Raw genomic sequence first — 21,404 nt, forward strand, 5'->3', positions numbered from 1 at the left:
GAGTTAAACAAAATCTCTTTTGTGGGGCAGTAATTATCGCTGAGTATAGAAAAGAAATGAAACCTTTCTGTAAAGGACGTTTTACTCCTGTCCCCTTTGCTGATCTGTGTGCCTGGTCTCATTGCTGAAAGCTCAAAGCATGGGGTTCAGAGAGCTAAAGGGGAGAGTCTTCTGTTAAGAGTAATTGGGTTGAAGCAGGGATTGGGGGGCTTGCATGATGGGGAAACCATAAGGGTTACTAAACAGGCGCTCTGGCTCTGCTCAGGTTTCCTCCATGAGTTCCAAGGGGTAAGGCTGGGCAGTTTTCTGCAAAAATAACTGGCAGGGGCCTGGTCCCCCGGTAGAACATTCCTTTCTCTCCTAGTTTGGCAAGAGAGCTATGCGTCTAAGTACCCACACGTCTGCCTCTCTCAGAGGGCTACTCTCAGCTCTTTTCACCCACAGAAAGCCAAGACTGATGGGCCACCATATGACCAGCTGGAAGATACTGGTGCCCTGTGTGGGGAGTGTTTTGGGGGGATGCCTGCAAAACCTGCAGGCCTGAGCTGCAGAGGCAGGGGAGGGGCTGTGGCTGCCTCTGGGTGGGAGGGATGGACCCATTGTCTTCCAGGCCTGGGGAGGATGCAGGGTCATTAGGTAGAGGATGATATGGTAGCTGTTAGCCTGAGGAAACAGCTCACTTTTGTTTTCCACCCAGTAGGAAATGGACCTGAATCCATTAGATTCTGGGCAGTTCAACCCGGCACAGTTTGAGCCTTTGGAAGCTAGATGCCAAAAAGGCTACTTGTGTGGATTTGTGTCCCACCACCATTGTGCAGCGTGCCTATCATTTATGCATTTAAAGCCTGTCAGGCTGGCAATCTGCAGCAGAGGGCTGGAAGACAGTAATGCCAACAGACACAGGGGATGGTAAAGTGCACCTGTAGAGTTAAAAATGCATGACCCATTCCCTCTTTGAGGGAACACAGGAGAAAGACCCCCGTCCTGGAGGGGAATCTGCTGAGCTGTAATACATAATTCACGGGCCCATGCTGGTCCATGCAGATGGCGATATTAAATCGTGATTGATGCTCAGAAACACGCCATGCTCACGGAGGGCTCCAAGAGGCTTCAGGATATTTCTGTGTCTCTTATGCCTCTCTGCTCTGACCGTGGTGTTAAGCGACACCCTCTGTTTCCTAAGAACTCCTGCTAGGGATGGCAAGAGTTCCCTCCTGGGTGGATGAGCTTCTTCAAATGTCATCATCCACCTTCTCTGCCTTTGAATGTCGCCCCTTCCCTCCTGGCCCACTGAGGCTGTTTACCTCCAACCAGGCACTGAGGTGAGGGGGAGCCAGCTTGTCCCTGCTGCCTTTCTGCCTCTCCCTTTGAGCATCTTGACAAAGCAGCAGCACACTCTGGTGGTGACCAAGCCAGAGGGATCATGGGCAGAAAACACGGGGAAAGCAGAGGTGCCTGGTGCTCTCAACACAAAGCACCTTTGTAGAAATACTGAGATCGGAGCCAGCAGATTCTCCGATACAGATTCTTCCACTGGGTGTATAATGAAATAATAAATCAAATTTGTGGTGTGTGTGGAATTAAATGTTTGGGGGAGGGGGGGTTCTTTAAAAATAAGCTGAAATCACCCTCTGGGGCCTGTTCTGGCCCCAAGCTGAAAGTGCCTCTTTGCACCTCTCATAATTGTTGCCAGGCGTGCTCGTGGGTTGGTACCACAAAACCACGATTGTCGGTTCCTGGAGGGAGCCCTGGCTGCTGGCTGACTGTGCTGGGCTAGGAGACACCGAATAAAATGAAAGGTTTATGAGACAAAGATAGAGATGGGAGAGCTGAAGGGAAGAAAGGAAGATGGGCCAAGAAAGGGAGACAGGAAAAGCTGGGAGGTTTCTTAAGTGGACACCCTTGTTTTTCCAGCCTTCAGCCATGCAATCGAAATGTTTATGACCAGTTTCCTGGAGTGTGTGTGTGTGTGTGTGTGTGTGTGTGTGTGTTGCGCATGCTGGGGTGTGTGTGTGTGTGACTACAAGGAGGAAAGAACTGTAACAATCTCTTCCACGGAATGAGTAAATAGGTTAGACTCCTGGACTGCCATAAAAGGTCTGTGAAGGAGTTGTGACCAGCTATTGAGAGGAAGGAGAGGTGGGCAGTGGGGCGTGGGGAGCCATGGTAGCACATCTGGAGCTCTTAGGTGTTTCTTCCTCCTTCCAGATCCACCCTGCGGAGGTCGGCTGAATTCCAAAGATGCTGGTTACATCACATCCCCAGGTTACCCCCAGGACTATCCCTCTCACCAGAACTGCGAGTGGGTTGTCTACGCCCCCGAGCCCAACCAGAAGATTGTCCTCAACTTCAACCCTCACTTTGAAATCGAGAAACATGACTGCAAGTAAGCACTCCCCCGCCCACTGGGGACACATACGCCAAGGCCACCATGTTTATATTTTGTTCTTTTTGTCACTGAAGGTGCAATAGTGAGTCCCAGTCACGGGGGGGGGGGGGGGGGGGGGGGGACGGACACACATAAATGGCATTACCTTCTAGGAGAGGCAGAGTGGAGTTGATTCCATGGTATTGTGAAGAACCTTATGGAATGAGGTATAGAAAACACTGGTTGCCCTGTCTGCAGACATTGGCAGTGGAAAGAGGTTCCATGGGGACATGAAGTGGGTTACAAAACCCTACTTCTTGGCTCTATGGTTTCTCTTCCCTTGGAAAGACCCCTCCCTGCCCCCATTTCAATGGGAGCCCTACCAAATCCCTAATAAAATGGTAGCTGGACCCCAAACATATCCAGTAATGGGAATTGACTTACTGCTTTCTGAAGGGGCTGCTTTCTGAGTAGGAAATACAGAATCAACAAGGGAAGGTTTAGACCTCCAGTTAATTCTTGATGTCCATATTGCACAGGTTACTACCAAAGTTTCAGGCATGGATTCCTTCTACAAGCACAGTTCTAATTGCTTTACAAATAATTAAGCCACTCAGTTCTTGCCATGGCCCTGGGAAAGTCAGTGCCATCCCGGTCTTCATTTTGACATGAGAACACAGAGAGGAGAAGTCAGTCACTTACGGTGCCTCAGCAGATCCTACAGCAGGACATCAGTTCAGCCATCTTGGAAACTCAGAGAGTTAGGCAACTGCTCTTGAGAGGTTGTGCTCGAGTGGGGAAGCAGGCAGGGGAAGTCTGTCAATAACAGAGGTGGGCAGATGGACTCGAGACCTCTACCCTACGTTCTTTCCTTATGAGCCCAAAGTGAAAGTGTCTCTCTATTCAGAAAAGGATGTGCCACTGCCATTTTTTTTTTTTTTTTTTTTTTTTTTTTTTTGGTCTTTGTACCATAAGTTCTGGTTAGGCGATCCATGTCCACATGACAAACAAGCAGTCTGAGTGTTCCTGCAACCAAGGTGTTGGGAGTCCTGAATAATTAATAAAAGGACAGCTGGTGGGACAGGTCTACAAGAGCAGGCGACACTCCTGGCCTCCACTGTAGAGGAGGCTTCGGTCCAGGCAGCACTTCCTCTGAAGGAAACAAGGCTGCTCTGTAGCTAGTGCTAGACTCTGAGGCCAGGTGAACTGTGGTCATTATTACCCTCCGAGGACCACTTCGCACCTACAGAATGGTTTCCTTCGTTAACAGGAGGTAGTCTGCGCGAGTTTCCCGGATGGATACTGCATGTGACCAAGAGTCACAGGATGGGGTTTCTAATTCCAGGACCAGGCTTGGCTGCCTGGATGACACAGCACACCAGTTCCCCCCTTGGTCTGCATTACACAGACACACTGGACACATTGACTCAGCACCCTGTGGTTCCGCTTCCCCAACAGTGAACTTTACAAAGAATTTGGGTTAGAAAAACTCTGTAAAGAGAGGGGTTTTTTTTTTTTTTTGGGTCCAGGAGCCTTTGGCTGAGCTGCAGAAGGTTGGCTTCGGGCTGAAGCATAATGCACAGGGTGCTTGAGAGTGAGCTCAGAGAAATTTGACTAAGCACCTCTCTGGATGGAGGGCCAAATTCCGTTCTGCTGATACCAGCGAAATCTCGAGGGGAAATTGCTAAGAGGCCATTTTATGGCTATTCACGATGACAGGAAAAGGGCCCAGCTTTTTAGAAGGTTGTATTCAGATGGCAATGAGCAAAGCTTCAAATAAATTTGGGGAGACTAAAAGGCTAGGGAAGTGCAGCCCCAGGACCCATCCCCCAGGGTGGAGCCTCCAGCAGCTGAGGGGTAACACCTCACCCTTGCTGGATTCCGAAGAGCGGAAGTTACCCGGCTATCTCCCAGCTTCTGAGCCTTTCTAAGTAAGCTTCCTGTTTGCCTCCGCTCTCCTCATCCATGCTGCTGGCTGCAACCTAAAAGGTCAAAGAGGTCAGGGGAAAAAAATCTTTCTGGAATCTATTTCCCCCAGTGCCAAATTGTCAGCCAAGCTCCTCTATGGTTGGTCTCCTCCACTTAGCACCCCAGCACCGCTCCTCTGCTCCCCACTCTCTGTCTCTCTCATTAATTTTTATATTTAGAAGGCCGTATCTGGTCTCTCAGCCTCTCACTCAGGATCATTTGCATGCAGAATAAGGGGGCTGGCCTCTCCTTGCCTCGCCTTACTTTCTTGGGAAAGGAACACTCCATTCTCATTAAAAATCTGTACTGCCTTTTTTTTTTCTTACCCTCTTTACGACTTCTTCTCTTCCACACAGCAATATTTTTTTTTTCCTCCAAAGAGTTTCTGTGCTTGTAGAACATTTGCTGTGAAAGGAAATCGGCCTCTTTTTTTTTTTTTTTTTTTTTTTTTGCATTTGGGAGACATGTTCAATTGTTTACCTGGAAGTTTATGAAGCCGATACCATTCCCACCAGAAAACTGCCTCCGCTGCCTGTCTGCAGATAGGCAGCAGCTCTTAGCAGAAAGGGGAAATGGAAAGTCAGCCTACATGCCTGCCCAGGCGTTCTCTTCTGCTTTCTGGGCACAAATTTAACCATAATAATTGCCCTCTGACCTAAGACCAGGGCCCCCTGATAGGAAAAATTATTCTGGTCTTTGCCTCTCCATACCTTGAAATCTCCATCCCAAAAGTCAAAGCTGTTATGGAGCAAACCCCAGACAGATCTTTTCCCGACCACTGCTTGTTCATTTTGTTCCGCTGAAGCTTGCTGTCTGCTCGGAAAATTTCACTCACAAGCAGCAGCTGGCCTGTGCCAGTGCAATCCAAAGCCACCCTTTCTGAGAGCCTGCCTCCTCCTTTAGGCTATCCACAGGGAGCCAAACCCTAAACACCAGCAAGCTGTCCTGGGGACTGGGAAGCAGCTACAGGCAGAAGCAAAGGCCGCTGTGGCATTGCCAGCTGCCTGTGTCGAGGGACAAAAAGACAGGACTCAGGGCTGTCTGGGCAAACAGAGAGAAGCCACTTCATCCTCTTGGGAGCAGAAGATACCAGGAGGCTGCTGCCTCTGCAGACAGGGAGAGGCCATTTGCTTGAGTCATCAGCCAGAGGCTTCAGTGTTATGGTTTTAGAAGCACACACACAAGGCTGAGTATTTTTCCATTTCTAAAGCCTGAACTGTATGCGTTTTTAAAGACACTCAACATGCATTTCTACACAACTTATTCACCGGTCTTCAAGCAGGACTGATATGTGACTGTGAGTGCACGCGCGCGCGCACACACACACACGCACACACACACACACACACACACACACACACACACACATACACACACACACACACACAAAACCATTGTAGAGACCCAACCAAAAGGTAACTAAAATCAAGATCTAGTTCCTTGAAAGAATAAGTATTTGCCAAATGAGTCTCTTGAAAGTATTTTGGGGAACTTTGAAAGCCACTTGGAAGCTGTGAAAGTACAGTTCTCAGGCCAACAACCTCACAAGTAAATCTACATAAGTTGTGAATAAAATTACTTCATCTTTATCACTGAAGAACGGTGTTTTTCCGGGCGGAGTCCCTTGGTAGAAATCCCGCACATTTCAAATCGCATGCCGCACTTCCCTGTTTTCTTAAGCAAAGCCAACAGTTAAGGAGAGCCCTCTTTTATATTTGGTGATTCAGGAGGGTAATTCTAAACTTCACTTCTTCATGAGCAACAGAAGCCAAGACCTCTTTGGGTCTTGATTTACAGTTAAGGATGTGCACACTTGAATGCAGAACCATTAAGTGCCAGGAGAGGGCACCAGATCCCCTGGAGCTGGTGCTCACAAGCAGTTGTGAGTTCTCTGATGTCGGTGCTGTGAACAGGGCTCACCTCACGCGTCCTCTTCAAGAGCAATATGCACTCTTAAAACCACCAAGCCTCCTCTGAAAGTCCACATTCGGGTTTTTGTTGAGCTTTTAAACTTCTAAGTTTAGCTCTTCCTCAAAACCATGATAATAAGCATTTTGTGCCTCACCTATATCATCACAATAAGTAAGCAAGCACAGTAAGTCCCTCTGCCCTGTGTCACGGGAAACTTGAGACGATTTTCTCCTGGTACTCTTGCTATTGATTCCTGTTATGAGTAGCCTTCCTACTGCATACAGCCTCTCTCTTCTGACTTGCTTTTATTTTATTTTTATTTTTTTAATATATGTATCAATTTTGCTGTAGAAGTTCTTTGCTCTCTATTGCCAAAGATTAGGTCCTGGGGCCCAAGGTTTCAACCCTAAGTCAGAGCAAATTCAAGGCCAACATTTCTTATTTGCTTCGTTCAGCCAAGGCCATGGCAGAATAAGGACTGCCCGAAGACTGACACCCACAGCGCCCCCCCCCACCCCTGGCTAAGCATAACACAGCACCCATAGTTCTCAGCATTGGTTTAGACTCCTGTTTCCTCTGATCTCCCCAGTCCCCTACATTCTGGATATGGCTATTGGGCCTCTGGCCAAGTGTCCTAGTTAAACAAGAAACTCTTGTGTTTACTTACCACAGAGGGGCCCTCTAAATCATAGATGTGCCTGTCCCTCTCACAGTAGGTGACTATATTTTAAAACAAGTAGCAGCTTCCCAAGCTGATAAATTAAGCACGATGCTAAACAGAGAGAAGAAACCAGGCCTCAGGAATCTGGTCCCTCCGTGCTAAGCAATCTGTTTCCCTGTGCCCAGTAAGCATCCAGCATTCCCAGCAAGCAAGCACGGCCTTCCATCTCTATGAGCACTCTCGAGATCGCACCGAGAGAGGCCCCCCACTCCTTCCCTGCCCACATTTCCCTGTGGCTTCTTCTTCGTTCTGAGTGGGTAAGCTCTCCAATGGCTCAGGACACCCACTCCATCTCTGAACCGTAGCACCTAGCTCCGGAGAGAACTCAGCGAACGTGAGCAAATACTTATCTCATTGTTATTTTGCCACTGATGACGCCAAGGCATAGGTAAGTGGGATAAGAGCTGCCGTGGAAGGCAGGCAGGTCTATTCCCCCCCCCCCCCCACCCCTTGCTCTGGAGATGACAAAGAAAAGACAGACAGATGATAGAATCAGGGCTATAAATGTCGCTAGCCACTCAGACTTGGGCCTGTCACCAACAAGATGGCTACAGGCCGCTCACTCTGTGCCCAGGAGGTACTTAAGAGCACCTATTTAGTGCCAAGCTTGATGGTCAGTTTTGGAAACACAGTAGTCGGTAAACCATACCCTTTGACCTGACAGACTTGGGAGCTCTAGAGGAGGAGGTGATGAGATCAAACTGTCCCAGATGGCGCAGTACTTCTGAACATGGCAGTGGGCTGGCACTTCTTTGTCTAAGTTAATGTGACAGGAAAGCATCTGAAGTGGCTGCCCTCCCACGTACAAATGAAGAGTCAGGCTCTCGGAGGCCTTAAGCAGGTGGCCTGAGGTCCTGCCTCAGGCTGAAGGGGCCGGGAAGGGATTAGAACCCTACTTTTCAGTCCGCAGTCTTTACTCTAATGCTGTCTGCCTTCCCTTCTCCCACACTGCATGATATGACTGAGAGACATGATTTGATCCTGTTATATGAGCCAACAGTACCAAGATCCAGCCTAGGCTGGAAGACCCAGGGAGGCTCCCTGGAAGAGGCGAGGCCTATACTGACCCTGGAACAGTCAGCCAGGCAAAGTGGGATGCACATGGCTAGTGGTCCAGGCAGAGGATGGCACACTGAACAACTGGAAGAGAGGACTGTTGGTAGCTCTGGGAAGTCCAGTCATAAGCACGGCTGTCCTCCATTTCCTTCCCTGTGAGTGTGGTAAGGGTAGGAGCAGAAGAAGGTTGGCCCTTATGACTTGTTGATATAAACCCTCTTCCTGGCCAAAGGTGCCTGACCATATTACTTATTTAACTCGATTTCCTGGCCAGGCGACTTCCACCAGCTCCTTAGGAGAGGGACCCAGGACAGGAAGCAGGAAAAGCTGAGACTGTGGGTTCTGTGTAGCCCCCGCCCTTCCCTGCTATTGTAATGACTCTCCAGTCTTGGTCCCTGTGTCCAGATGGCCTTAGTGTAACGGGGAGTGTGGTTTGTCCTGGCAAAGTCCAGGTAACAACCTGGATTAAGTCCTCACCAGTTTGCTGATGACCCGGACTCTTTTCTTTCCTTTGCTTGAGAAATTACCCAATTGGAGGTGTGGCTTCTGCTGGGATCCCCTGAAGTCAAAACAGAGCCAGTCTCTGTGGTACAAGAGGATGCCATGTGCTAGCTCAGGAGGGACTCTTGGGTTGATTAGTCATGACCCTGTGACAGATTTACTGCCTGCCCACCACAGAAATATCCCCACTCTCCAAGGATCCAGTGAGCATTAGTATTTTTCTATATTGCAACAACCCTCCTAATGACAGAAACAGACCCACCTCTGGGAGTGTGCTGCAATAATGGGACCAGCCCTGTTAGGCAGAGTACAGCTACCAGCTGACCCGTCCTCCACAGCCTTGACCAAGGACTCCCTCTGCCCGGCAACTTCAGCTCACCCAAGAAGTGGGAAACAGCAACCCACAGATTTCTTCTCCTCTGACCAAGGTTAAAGAGCAGTTGGGACAACAGTTATTTTTGGCCATTTGTTTTGTTTTGTTTTGTTTTTTTTAATATTCGATGTTGCAATCGCAAAGCTCTCCGTGCAAGCGGGCTTTGCTGTGACTGTCTTTCTTAATAATGCATGTTTTATCTTCTGACTGAGAAAATCACTTGAGATTTTATCCTACACTATCCCCCTTGCTCTGCCTCTCAACCCTGGCACCTTCTTGAAACCCGGAGATCCCAGAGGGCCAACACCTCACCCCATGTAACTCCGTGTAATTCTCCCATCTAATTACACCGGGAGGCTGTCTTCAGAAATTCTGAGGGACTGGGAGGCAGATAAAGGTGTGGAGTGGAGAAAGCAGAGAAGGGAGATAACGTGTCGAGACATTAGACTTTTCTACAGAGGGATTTGTATTTTCCTGTAGTTGTGAGTCCTACAGGGAGAATCCGAGCTCTTTGTTGTCAGTTTTCTTGGTGAGGGGATTTAGACCTTGATGAGAGACACTCAAGAGAACTTAATTCCATTTTTCTATTCATGCCTAGATAAATCATCACACACACACACACACACACACACACACACACACACACACACACACACAGTCCTTGTCTTGTCTTTTAGAAAAAAAAAAACTTCATAAGTGCCCTTCATTATGAGACCTTTTGGCTCACAACCCATCCCAGTTGATTGCAGAATAGATGGCTGTATTCAATTTACATAATCAAAAATTTTTTTCCTAGAAGGAAAATCCCTGAAAAAAAAAGTTAGCTGGGTCAAAATTAAATTTTAAGAAACTAAGGAAAAGGAGAAAGAAATAGGCCCCAGTTTGGCTTGGGTTCAAGGGTACCACATGGAAAATGAAAGAACGCATGAGTCCTTAATGCCTTCTCGTTCGTGGCTATATAGTCAAGCATCATGACAGTTGTGTGAATTTCCCAACTCTGTATGTTAGAGGCCAAGCTGTGTATTTTTGGGGAAGCTTATCAGTCACACAATTGCATATACTCATGGCATTCTCAAAGGCATCAGACACCGGCTCCATTTACCTCCCATAGCAAGCTGTGGGCTCGGGACCAGTATTGCTCCCACTGACCAGAAGGAAATACTGAGGCCCTGGGAGAGCACCCCTGTACTGCAGGAGGGCTGTGTTGGGAACCCCATGGCTCTCAGCTGCCAGTATATGCCTGTGTCAACGTGCTGAGAGCAATCAGCTGCTGTTCAGCACCCCGGAATGCTGGGCATTGACTCCTTTAGATAACCTCACAAGCTTTTCTTCCCTCATTTTACAGCCTTGCTTTGCCTCTTCCTGCCATGTGGTCATTGTGGGCCGGCAAGGCGGTCAAGGAAAAAGAAGTCTTTCTATGTCTAGAAGGACAAGCTGGAAGCCTGATTCAGTCAATGGTCTCTCTCCATCTGCCCCTCATCATCTGCCTTCTATCCCGCTGGTCTACTGCGCACACACACACACACACACACACACACACACACACACACACCATACATACACATACACATACCATATACACACTATATACATCACATGTACCACACACCACACTACACACCATACCATACACATACACACACACACACACACACACACCCCATACATACATACCACACATATACACACACCATACACAATTACACACACCACATACAGACACATACCACACACACCATACATACATACCACACACACTACATTATACACCATAAATACATACTATACATACACACACACCCCATATATTTATACACCACACACACATACTATACATTTTACATATATACACACATTTATATATATTATACACACACACTACCTGCATCACACATATGTACATACACCACCCCACACCCACACACACACACACACATGCTCACCACCCTCTCTGGGCCCCCACCACCTTTTCTCTCCATCTGGAATCTGGAGATGTGCAGGGCAGTGATGGAGTGTCAGCGGAGGTAATTGATTCCTCACACACAGAGAATGCTCCTGCCTTTAGTGTCAATGGAGCTGAACCAGATTCTGGGCGGGTGAGCGAGACATGTAAACAGTTCATGGCTGAGCTATCAGGGCCAAGCCAGACACAGTGGAGAGTGAGTGAGAGGGAGAACCGTGGAACAAATAATTGTTTTATTGGAAAAGAAAGCAGTAAATAATATTTCAGGGCAGGGATTGGCCGTTTGAGAGGGATGGAGCCAGCATAAGAGCGGAAAGAAGCATGGCAGGGGTTGAATGGAAGAGTTTTTCTTTGTCTCAAGGTAGGAGGTTTCCTTCCTGCCCCACCCCCCATTCTCCCATTATCATCATTAAAATAATTACCGTAACAATTACAGTTGATGAGACCTCGAGGTTTATGGAGCACTTTTCTTCTGAAAGTTCAGAGTGATTTATCTGTGTGCCATCCTCTGAGAACTGTAGGAGGATAGGAAAGTTTATTATTATTATTATTATTATTATTATTATTATTATTATTATTATTATGTCCCCTCTGGAAACTGAGGCCCTTGCAGGACACAAGACTCCACCCAACTGCAGGGCAGGCTGCTAGGTTCAAGGCTTGGAGTGTGAGCTTCTCTTCTGGGGGTCTTCACCACTGTACCCCTCTCAGAAGGCCTCCTTTCCATGTGAGACTCTTACAGTTCTTCCCTGGCACTAATGTCTTCCCCCATGTAATAAAGTACGCACGGGTCACCACAACATGGTGACCAGCTAGCCATACACAAAGCACATGGCCTGCTTATGGCTTCCAGATAAATACAAGTCCTTCATGACTGACCCATGCTGTCCCATCTAGCTTGGAGACTTCCAACAGCCTGCTTCTCCTCATAGAGAAGCTTATGCACTTGCTAGACACTTCTCCATGGTCCGGCGAGCATCAGTCAAACAGCATCCCGTAGTCCAGAGTGCTGGGTGCTTCTGTGCCCAGCCAACCCTGGCTTTTTAACTCGTACATTTCCGCCATGCAGCAAGGCCAGGGCTGTGACATGCACTCCTGGCCCAGACTGGCTCTTGCTCTGAGTGCAGCCACAGTGTTTCAGGATGCACATCTGGGCACAGCGTCCAAGTGGCACTTTGAAAGGAGGAAACAGTTCCAGCTGACTGGCCACCAAGGGCTACATTCAGAATCTCCACCCTGGCGTGGCTACCAGCCCCTTCCTGCTTGGACATTAGTATGTGGCTGTCATCTCCACACCCGGGTGCTTTCCACACAGTAGTGACAAGTTTGCCCCTAGAGCCAAGGGAAGCTCTGAGTTCTCTGTAACCTGAAACGCCAAGAGAACAGGATCTAAAATCTGGGCTGTCACACCTGCCACCTGCTCCCAAACTGCCCCTGTCCTGGAATTCTTCATAGCACATTTTTTTTTTCAGATAACTCTTGGGTCTTCCAAGTTTGGTACAGAGGACAAGGGCATTTTAGAATGGCCGGGAACTTATTGCCAGAAAACTCAAATGAACTTTGACATGGTGATTGGTTCCCTGGTGCCTGGCGCACTTGTTCCCAGCAGGCTTCCAGTTTTCGGACAGATGGGGAGGCTATGATTTCTCTCTTACAATTGGCTCCTCCGGGAAGCAGAGTTAGTGAGCTCCTTACGCAGAGGGACCTGTTCTCTCAGCCAAGTGGAGGGATGCTGCCAGCACACCAGGGCCCCAGGATGACGTGCTCTGATTTCTGATTTCCCCTCAATGGCTACCGGTTGCCTTATGGCCCTAGTTGGTCCCAAGAGGTTAGAGCTCTGTACCCATTTATGAGGTGAGGCAAACCCCGGCAGGACAGCATGATAGGCCTGGGCCAGTATGGGACAGTTTAGCAAATCTTGGCTCTGTCAGGTTTTACTTTTAACGTGAGAATTTATTTGAGTTGCTGCTGCTGCTGAGGAGGAGGAGGAAGTGGACGTAAACTGTGGGCCCTTCTTACCTATTTAGTACTGCAGCATCAGTACCAACTGCTGGCATTTTGGGGCTTTTGAAGTTGACTCCAAAGGATGAGGGTTTTATAGTCACAGACCAGACCAACAGAAGCTGAAAAGAAGTGGCCCCAAGCCTTCAACTTCACCAGTTGCCTGAAAAAAATCACCGCCTTACATAAGCAAATGTGTTCCATCCTCCGAGTGCCCTCTGGTGCAGAAGTCCAGCAGATCTGTGGCTCTGTGGCCTCAGGAATGCACCTCGCTGAGAAGCCAGGCCAATGCGGGAAGCAGTGTGCACCTACAGGGTCAGGGCAGTAGTGCTAGAGGCTTTGATGTATGCCCTTTGCTTTCTGAAAGTTATCCTCAGCAAGGCTTACCAGACACCGCGTCTGGAGCCACCTCCTTCCTCACGGTGAGAGTGTTCTTGGCAGCCTGCAACCCGAGGAACAATGAGATCCCAGGGCCCTCGACATCATCCCAGGGTTTCTGCGGAAAAACAAGCAGCAATTATAAATAGATAGTATTTGCAGTTTCCACTTTCTTGCCTTCAAGGTTTTTTAGAATAATTCTTCCAGTTTGTTTTGGGTTATTCTCTGTGCATACTTCCTTTGCTGGGTGGTCAGATTTCCTCCCTTCTAACGAGCGTGGTGACCCTGGCTGGGAGGGGACCGCAAACGAAAGCTGCAAACACGAGAGATTTGTGGTCTGAAGAAATGAAGGAAGAAAACGCAACTGCAAACAGCTGCTGCGGAAAAGGCACTGGGCCCTCGTGCAAACACACGAACAGCCCTTGAGTGCCGGAACCACTGAGGCTTTAGACGTAGAGGAATAATAATGACAATAATAGCAGTGGTGACAACACCTCACTGCCATGTTCTGTTAATGTGGCCCAAGTAACCTCTGGACTGGAGAGATGGCTCAGAGGTTAAGAGCGTTGTCTGTTCTTCCAAAGATCTTGAGTTCAATTCCCAGAAACCACATGGTGGCTCACAACCATCTATAGGGTGATCTGATGCTCTCTTGTGACCTGCTGGCTCATATGCAGGCAGAATACTGTATACATAATAAATAATAAATCTTTTAAGGAAAATAAAAAATAACCTCCATCTCTCAGACATCTGGTACTGTGCTGGGCCTGAGTGTACCTTCCCAGTCCTTCTAACAGGCTCCAAAGGTGGAGCTGTAATTGTTTTCATTTTATAGAGGAGGAACTGAGACTGGGAGGGGGTAGATGTCTTGTCTCTGGTTTCACTTGTAGCTGATACCAAGAACTGACTGGCTCTGTCCACAAAGCCCACACATTATGCTTCCTTCCCAGAGTGCATTGCGCCCTCTTGGACACGGATCTGTGTAATAGTAATTTCAGGTGGATTTTTCCCTAAAAAAAATATGCCCACATGAGAAGACACATTGAAATTCTTACATGAACCATACTGGAAATTTGTGGACTTTAGAATATGCAGATGCTACTTGAAGCTCTTATAAATACCCTGGATCCTATTTTCTCACTCGATGGGCCATATGCTCATATTCGAGTGTACACACTTATAAAAATACTGCTCTTACAGAAATTAATATGTTATCCCATCTGAACACATGAGCTACATTTCCACTGGGCAAATCTTGAAGCTACGCGTTTTGAATCTGCTCACGGATCCCACTGGTGATTCTGTCTATTAATTTTGGCATGTCCTATGGGCTTTGTTTATCAGGATGACTGGGTAAAAAGAGCAGAGTTCTGTGAAGGTGCTTCAGACTTCTGCTCATTTCGTAGAAACCCGAGACTGGGAGGTTTCTTCCCGCCTGGCCTGCCTCATGCTTTTGTGCTCTGGCAATCCGGTGTTTCCAGACAGTGAAGAAAAGGGAAAAGAGGTGAGGCCTGTGTGCCTAGAGTGAGGTCACCTGAGTTCAAATCCCACCTCTGCCTTTTCCTCATTCTCACCTTGGGCTGTTAACCCAACTTAACCCAAGTCTCCACTTGCGCTTCTACAAATGAGTGGTAATCATGACCAGCCCAGTATGTACTTAAGTTAGGATTAAATTCAATAATATCTAAATGGGGGGAGGGCATGTAGGCTTTGATCTTTTCCAAACCTATATTATTTGGGGTTCTTTAATGCTCATACTTCCCTTCCAATCCCCCTACTTTAGATAGGAGAGAAAAGAGGTTAATGGGAACAGGAGAAGTAGAACTTTTTGGACTCAGTTCCTGGGAGCGATTCCCCGGGCATAGTCAGCAGGATTTTAGCAGACCAGAAATTCAACCAAATTTGCTGCTGGAACCTGGAACAGCAGCCAGAACCCAGAGCGTTCTCTGATGAGGTTCTCTCTAGGAGTATCTCGAACTGGAGTGATGAATAGCCAAACAATACCAAGACCCAAAAAGCCCTCACCTCCTGTTTTGGGTATATATATATATATATATCTTCTCAGAGTCTGTACTAAGATGTGTTTCAGTTGGCAAAAAACAAGCCCCCGTATGAGGCGGTTCATCTTCTAGTGGATAAACATCACCTGATCTCTCACAAGTCTGTTCCCCATCCCACACTTGGGATCAAAACAAAAATATGTTTACATCCACTACAGGGGGAGTCTGACCCCATAGTAATTATTCAATAAAATATGATCACTTTCCATTGATTTACTTATTAAATGAGTGACAACAATGGAAGTTAGAAATCCCAGGAAATGAAATAGTCTTCTTTAAAAAGACCTAATCTGATAGCAAGCCAATTTCCCCGTAAAGGCTGGACCCAAGAAACAGGTGGCCTGGCTCTGGGCCTATATTGACCAGACTCCTCAACATTGTGCAGACCCATCCTGCAGCCGCCGAATGTCTCAGGCAGTTTCTTTGTTGGGAGATTTTGGGAGCTGCTAGCGGCTGTGATGACATTCCTCCAATTTTCCCTGCAGGTTTTAATGTAAGGATTAATAAGACAGTGTTTGTAGCTGTCTTTGAGCTTCCTGGAAGAAAGGCACTCCGGGAGGTGGTACATTCCCTGGCCTGGATAATCCACTCATGAAATATGGAACTTTGAAAGTGTGAGAAAAAATCTCCAATCACTTTGACAGCATTTTAATTATAGTTGATTTGTTTGCCGCTAATAGTGAAAATGCTGTCAGCAGGATTTGAGATGTTTCTTCTCCACAAAATGTTATATTTCATGCCTTTGTGTCACGAAGCAACATTTAGGTTTTCACATACAACCGGAATAGCTCAGTGGATGTGCTGGGGCGCAAAGGCAGAAGGTACGCCAGGGACCGGCCTATCGCGCCAGTAGGAAAGCACCATTGTAACACACAACACCAACCGCCATCCCTTCTTCGTTTACTCCCTCAACACACAGCGATCCCTGTGTGCCAAGGACCCTAAAATATCCCATATCTACCAATGAAGAGCCAAGCCTGGCTTCACCCTGCTTCCTCCCTAGTACAAGAGACAGAGCTAAACAAGCAAGTCTGCAGGCTAGCCCTCTCCAGAAAAAGGGCCAGGGTCTTGGGCTTGAGAAAGCTTGCAGTCTGTGTCATACACATCTGTGAGGCAAGCAGGATGGAGGGAAAGGCAGTGCCCGCCTGCCAAAGGATCTGGTTTCCTTAGGTGCAGCCACTCCTATTGAGATCCAAATCCTGAGGGTGCGACATCCTTATAGGACCTAAGGATTGTGCCTTTGGTGTACACACACACAGACACAGACAGACACACACAGACACACACACACACACACACACACACACACACACACACACACACACATACACGTTTCCAGAAAGGCAGACAGGAGCCAGGCTAGACCTTAAATAGCTCTGAACAAGGCCTTAGCCAGGGCACTCTTGAGCACGTTCAGCAGTAGGCAGCCTAGCCTGGGTGACCTACTGGGAGAGTGAGAGGGACACTAGAGAGCCTCTTTCCATGCTTGCCAAGTGATGGGAGGAGAGATGATGTCACTGTCGTTTCAATGCGCTCTGTCTGTCTGTCTGTCTGTCTGTCTGTCTGTCTGTCTGTCTCTCTCTCTCTCTCTCTCTCTCTCTCTCTCTCTCTCTCTCTGACTCTTGATGCCACATACCCTGCCCCGAGCCAATGTGGATTTAGGGTAAAGAAATGAAGACTTCAGGGCTGGAAGAGAAGGCAGAGGAAGCAGTCTCTAGACACAAACGCTGCCCGTGCAGATGTCGCAAGCTGTGCGGTAACGGCAAAGGCAGTACTCAGAGAGAAAACAAGAATGAGGTAGAGATGGCTACTTTGGCTCTGGAGGGGAAAACAAAAAAACTAAAATAATAAGAGGTAGTGTTAAAGCTTCGAAAGGAATTTTTTCATTTGAGAGAGATTATGAATAATGAAATGCAAACACTGTAGTTAATATGTCTGTTAGCTGTTTGGTGTTGGCTTCTGGGAGGCAGTAATGGGCTGGGAGAGAGGGCAGCTTTCAAGTTATTCCGTCTCACTGTCCTTGGGGTGAAGCTCAAGTCTGCACCCCAGATTTCTTGATCAAACAAACAGTGGAGATTCAAGGCTGCACGCAAAGCCTGTATTTATCCCAAAGCCACAAACTTCCCAAGCTCCTTCCAAGCCCTTCACAAATGAACCTGACAGCATTGAAATTTCTAAGGAGATTTACTCCAGCTGCAGCAAATCCCTAATAATAAAAAATTTCCCCAAATGGCTCTGTCACACGGGAGGTAAATGAGACATTCTGTATGAAGTCAGCGTGTCACTTGGCGAGTGCCCTTTTTATCAAAAGCCCTTCCAGAAGGCCACATGGTTAAATAGGACTTGTCCACAGGGTGCAGCCAGGACCCTAAGGGAGGAGAAACTTGCCTGCCAACTTGTAACCCGTGGTCTCAGCTCCTTCATGCACGCTTGATAGAAAAATCCAGTTTTCCTAAAAGTTCAAGGAAGGCCTGATTATTTCTTCACAAGGAGATTCATAGACTGGGGTCCCCTTAACTAACAAGCAGAGAGAGAGAGAGTGTGTGTGCTACTCACTGGCTTAGAGGACCCTTTGTTCTAATTGCATTGCCTTCACTGTAGGTGTGTATAGGTAAAGTAAACATGGGTTTGCTGCTGGCCATTGTTACAAAAAAGGCCTGGGGGCAGTCAAGTCACTGAGTAAATTGAGGCAATCCCTCTGCAATGGCATTTGTTGGTTGCCCTGCCTCCTGGCTGATTCTGTCAATCCTCTAAATGACTCCAAGGGTGATTAGGCAACCTGACAAAACCCGCCCACTTCTGAGGACTAGCCAGTGGGGGTGGCAAGGCCTCTCTGTCCTTTGTTTAAAGCACACACATACACAGAAACACACATACATACATACATACCACACACACACATAGATACACACCACCCCCCCCCACACACACACACGCATAGAGAGATAGAGAGAGAGAGAGAGAATGAGTTCCAGGTTTGTTTTGTTTTTTTAAATTATATTTTAAAAATATTATTTATTGAGTATATCTAAAATACCATTTGCTGTTGTTATTTTGGCATGCCATGTCTAGTGTGGTCCTCATCCTATTCACTCCAGCTCTGTGAGATGGATGATAAAGTGATACTGGAAAAGAACCCACACCTACCTGCTATTTTGTTATTTGTTTGTTTGGGGTTTGAGACAACAAACATAGCCCACAGTGGCCTTGAACTCTGATCTTTCTACGTTGGTCCTCAAGTGCTGAGATTTTTGTCACCCACCACCATGCTCACATCTCTGCTATCATAAGAGCTTGTTTTCCTCAACATTTCTACTTTGAACTTCAAGGATGCGACTTTATTTTTAGGACTCTAGTCTTATTAAAGAAATGTGAACTTATAATAATTCAGATAGCAGAAGGAAACAAAGAAGGTGAAATTACCCCGTTGGTGATAGCATTTTAGATGTGGTTTTTCAAGTTTAGCTTTGTGAATGCTTATGAAGGAAACTCATGTGTACAATTCAAGCCAGACTTTAGAAATCTGTTCTTTTTGCATTGATGATGTATCATGAACTTTTTTCCTATAAAGCCAAAAATTCTAGACCTGCCACACTATTTTCTGTAGCAGCTGAATATTTCATTTTATAAATACACCAGAATTGATTTACTCACCCTCTCTAGTTGGATTTTTCAACATGATGCTATTTATAAGGGAAACATCTTCTCCCTTTTCATATGTTCCTTAAAAAAATAATAAAAACGCCCAGAAGGATGCATATACATCCTTACACCACACTCTGATTGTTTTCTTAGGGAAAAAAAATCCTAAGGATTCTGGTTTAAAGGCCATCTACATAACAAATTTTTGTCGAATTTTTCCAAAAAGTACCTTCCAAATGCTTGAAGAGATTACATGCTCACATTCACTCTACTGCTACTCCCAGATCTCTCTTCTGAGAAGCAACATCCATGTGTGTGGCGCAACCTCTTTGCCTCCAAAATGGGTGTGAGGATTTGACAAGCCAGTTAGCTTTCTTAAGCACCAACCAAGTGCCAGACAATGTAATAATTCTTTATACAGATTAGGTTCAGTCATGCAAAGCTCATAACTGAAGGAGAACTCTCCTAATATCTCTCTTTTACTGTTATATCCCTCATTTAAAAAACGACATTGTATGTATCGTGTGTGTGTGTGTGTGTGTGTGTGTGTGTGTGTGCAATCACATACATGCTTGTGCACACATGAAGGTGCTGGTGTCCCACAGTGAGTGAGCAAAGTCAGAGGACAATCTTGAGTGTCAGTCATTGCCTTCCCTCTCCTTTGAGACAGGGACTAGTCAGCCTGCAAGCTTCCGGGGCATCTTCCATCTCTGCCTCTGGTCTCACAGTAGGGGCAATGGGATTGCAAGCATACTCTACTGTACCTAGCCTAAGTTTCTGGTTTCAGAGGCTCTTAGTCAGGACCTCATGCTTGTACCTTCTCAGTTTTCTCCTCAGCCCCATTCTCCCCCCATTTTTTGAAGTTCAGAAAGATTCGAAGTTTAATTTTCTCAGTTCTTCTGTTTGGGAAATGACATTTTTAGTGGTTATAGCTTTTTTTTTTTTTTTTTTACAAGTTGTTTGCTTACTAAAGAACTGTAGTTTAGGCCTCCAGATAAGAAGTGGTGGATCCCAACCCAGCTGTCTATCCCCAGGTCTGAGCTCGTGCACCCAGGGCCTTCATGCGCTCCTTCATTTGAGCTAGGGAACTCGTGATGGGTGAGAAAGGACCACTTGACTTGTGTGCACACTCCTGGGTGTGTGCCACTGCTCAGCTGACTCCGCAAGGCAGTGCTTAACTCAGAGTTCAACAGCGAGGAAGGGTTTTCCAGAAGAGATGGGGAATTTTCTCTAAGAACAAAGGAAGTATATTTTCATTTTTGTTTTGAAATCGAGTAACCTTACTTTAAAGTCAGTACTATGCCCCACACTAAAAACTCCTAAACCGGAGCAGATCCCCCATCCCACCCTGAGGCCTTTGACGATCTGGCTATCTCGCCAGAACTCCTGTAGAAGCCTCTATCACACCATTTCCACTTCTCTCAAGGGACCCAGCACCAGACATTCTTTTGGCTGTGGGAGTCCATCCCTCTGGGGCCTCAGGATAAACTGCTCCTGGTAACACACTCCTTTTTTTCTTCTTTTACGGGCCTATTTATTCAGAAATGGTTGAGCAATCTGAAACATGGCTCCAGGAGGCTGAAGTAAAAGCCTCAGGCCTCTCTAACGTACTCCAAACCACTTGTGTGGGCAGCCAGCTCCCACAGACCTGTGTGACAAGAGCTGGAGGCCACGTCCCACGGAGGGAGGGCTACACTGTCAAACGCCTTTTCCTTAGCCACAAGGAAGAAATTTCTTATGTGTTATTTTTTACAGGTTGATACAAAATAAATAGAGAGGAGAGAAAGAGGGAGATGGGTGGTTTTGTAAGCAGACTGGGAGGAAGTTTCCACTTCGGCTCTATGATTTAAGGAGTAACTAAAAGCACAGGAGTAGGGGAGAAAGGAATACAGAGATCATTACTGGGCATGCACCCCGGCTATAAACAGAAATGTGCCGGTCAAGATGAAGGGGCACTTTTTGTGTGTATCAGTCTATGAACCTGGCCAAGGAAGACTGTGAGACATCTGTGCCCCATGCCAGGCCTGTCTGACCCAGTCTGAAGGGAGCACAGGTTACAGCTTAGGGGAGACCAGCCAAGCCTGACTCTTAAAAGGCTACTAATTGTTAGGCACAAAAGACACAGTCCCCCAGGGAGTCGTCAGGCTTTTGGGGGGAAGTTTTTATTGCCTTATCTGATGTAGTGCTGATCTCTTTTGAAAACATGTTGACTAGCTGGTGTTGATGGGAACTTTGTAGTCTCAGCGAAGGAGGTGGCCTGCAGACGGAGAGAGTGCCAATTAACAAGAAGAACAAGAGGGTATGGCCCAGGAGAAAACTGAAACAGGGTAGGGGACTGGAGAAAAAAAAACACCTCTGAAAACCCCTAGGGTGCCAGTCCCTGCTGCCATGTAAGTTTTTTCATCCCAGCCTCATGTCAGCACACGGGCATGACTAGTTTTCTCCTCGTACTCGGTTTGAAG

The 21,404-nt window shown here is 47.0% G+C and overlaps 1 protein-coding gene across 6 annotated transcripts in view; it reads left to right on the forward strand.

Moving 5' to 3' along the window:
* Positions 1-21,404, forward strand: part of NRP2 (neuropilin 2) — a 118,303-nt gene that overhangs the window by 13,914 nt on the left and 82,985 nt on the right. For all 6 annotated transcript variants that reach the window (XM_084778920.1, XM_084778924.1, XM_084778922.1 and 3 more), the window contains exon 2: positions 2,209-2,386. In XM_084778920.1, coding sequence (XP_084635046.1) covers positions 2,209-2,386 — 178 coding nt within the window. The remainder of the gene's footprint in view (positions 1-2,208; positions 2,387-21,404) is intronic.

Source organism: Acomys minous, assembly GCF_964271855.1.
Source record: "Acomys minous genome assembly, chromosome: 4".
Lineage (NCBI taxonomy): Eukaryota > Metazoa > Chordata > Mammalia > Rodentia > Muridae > Acomys > Acomys minous.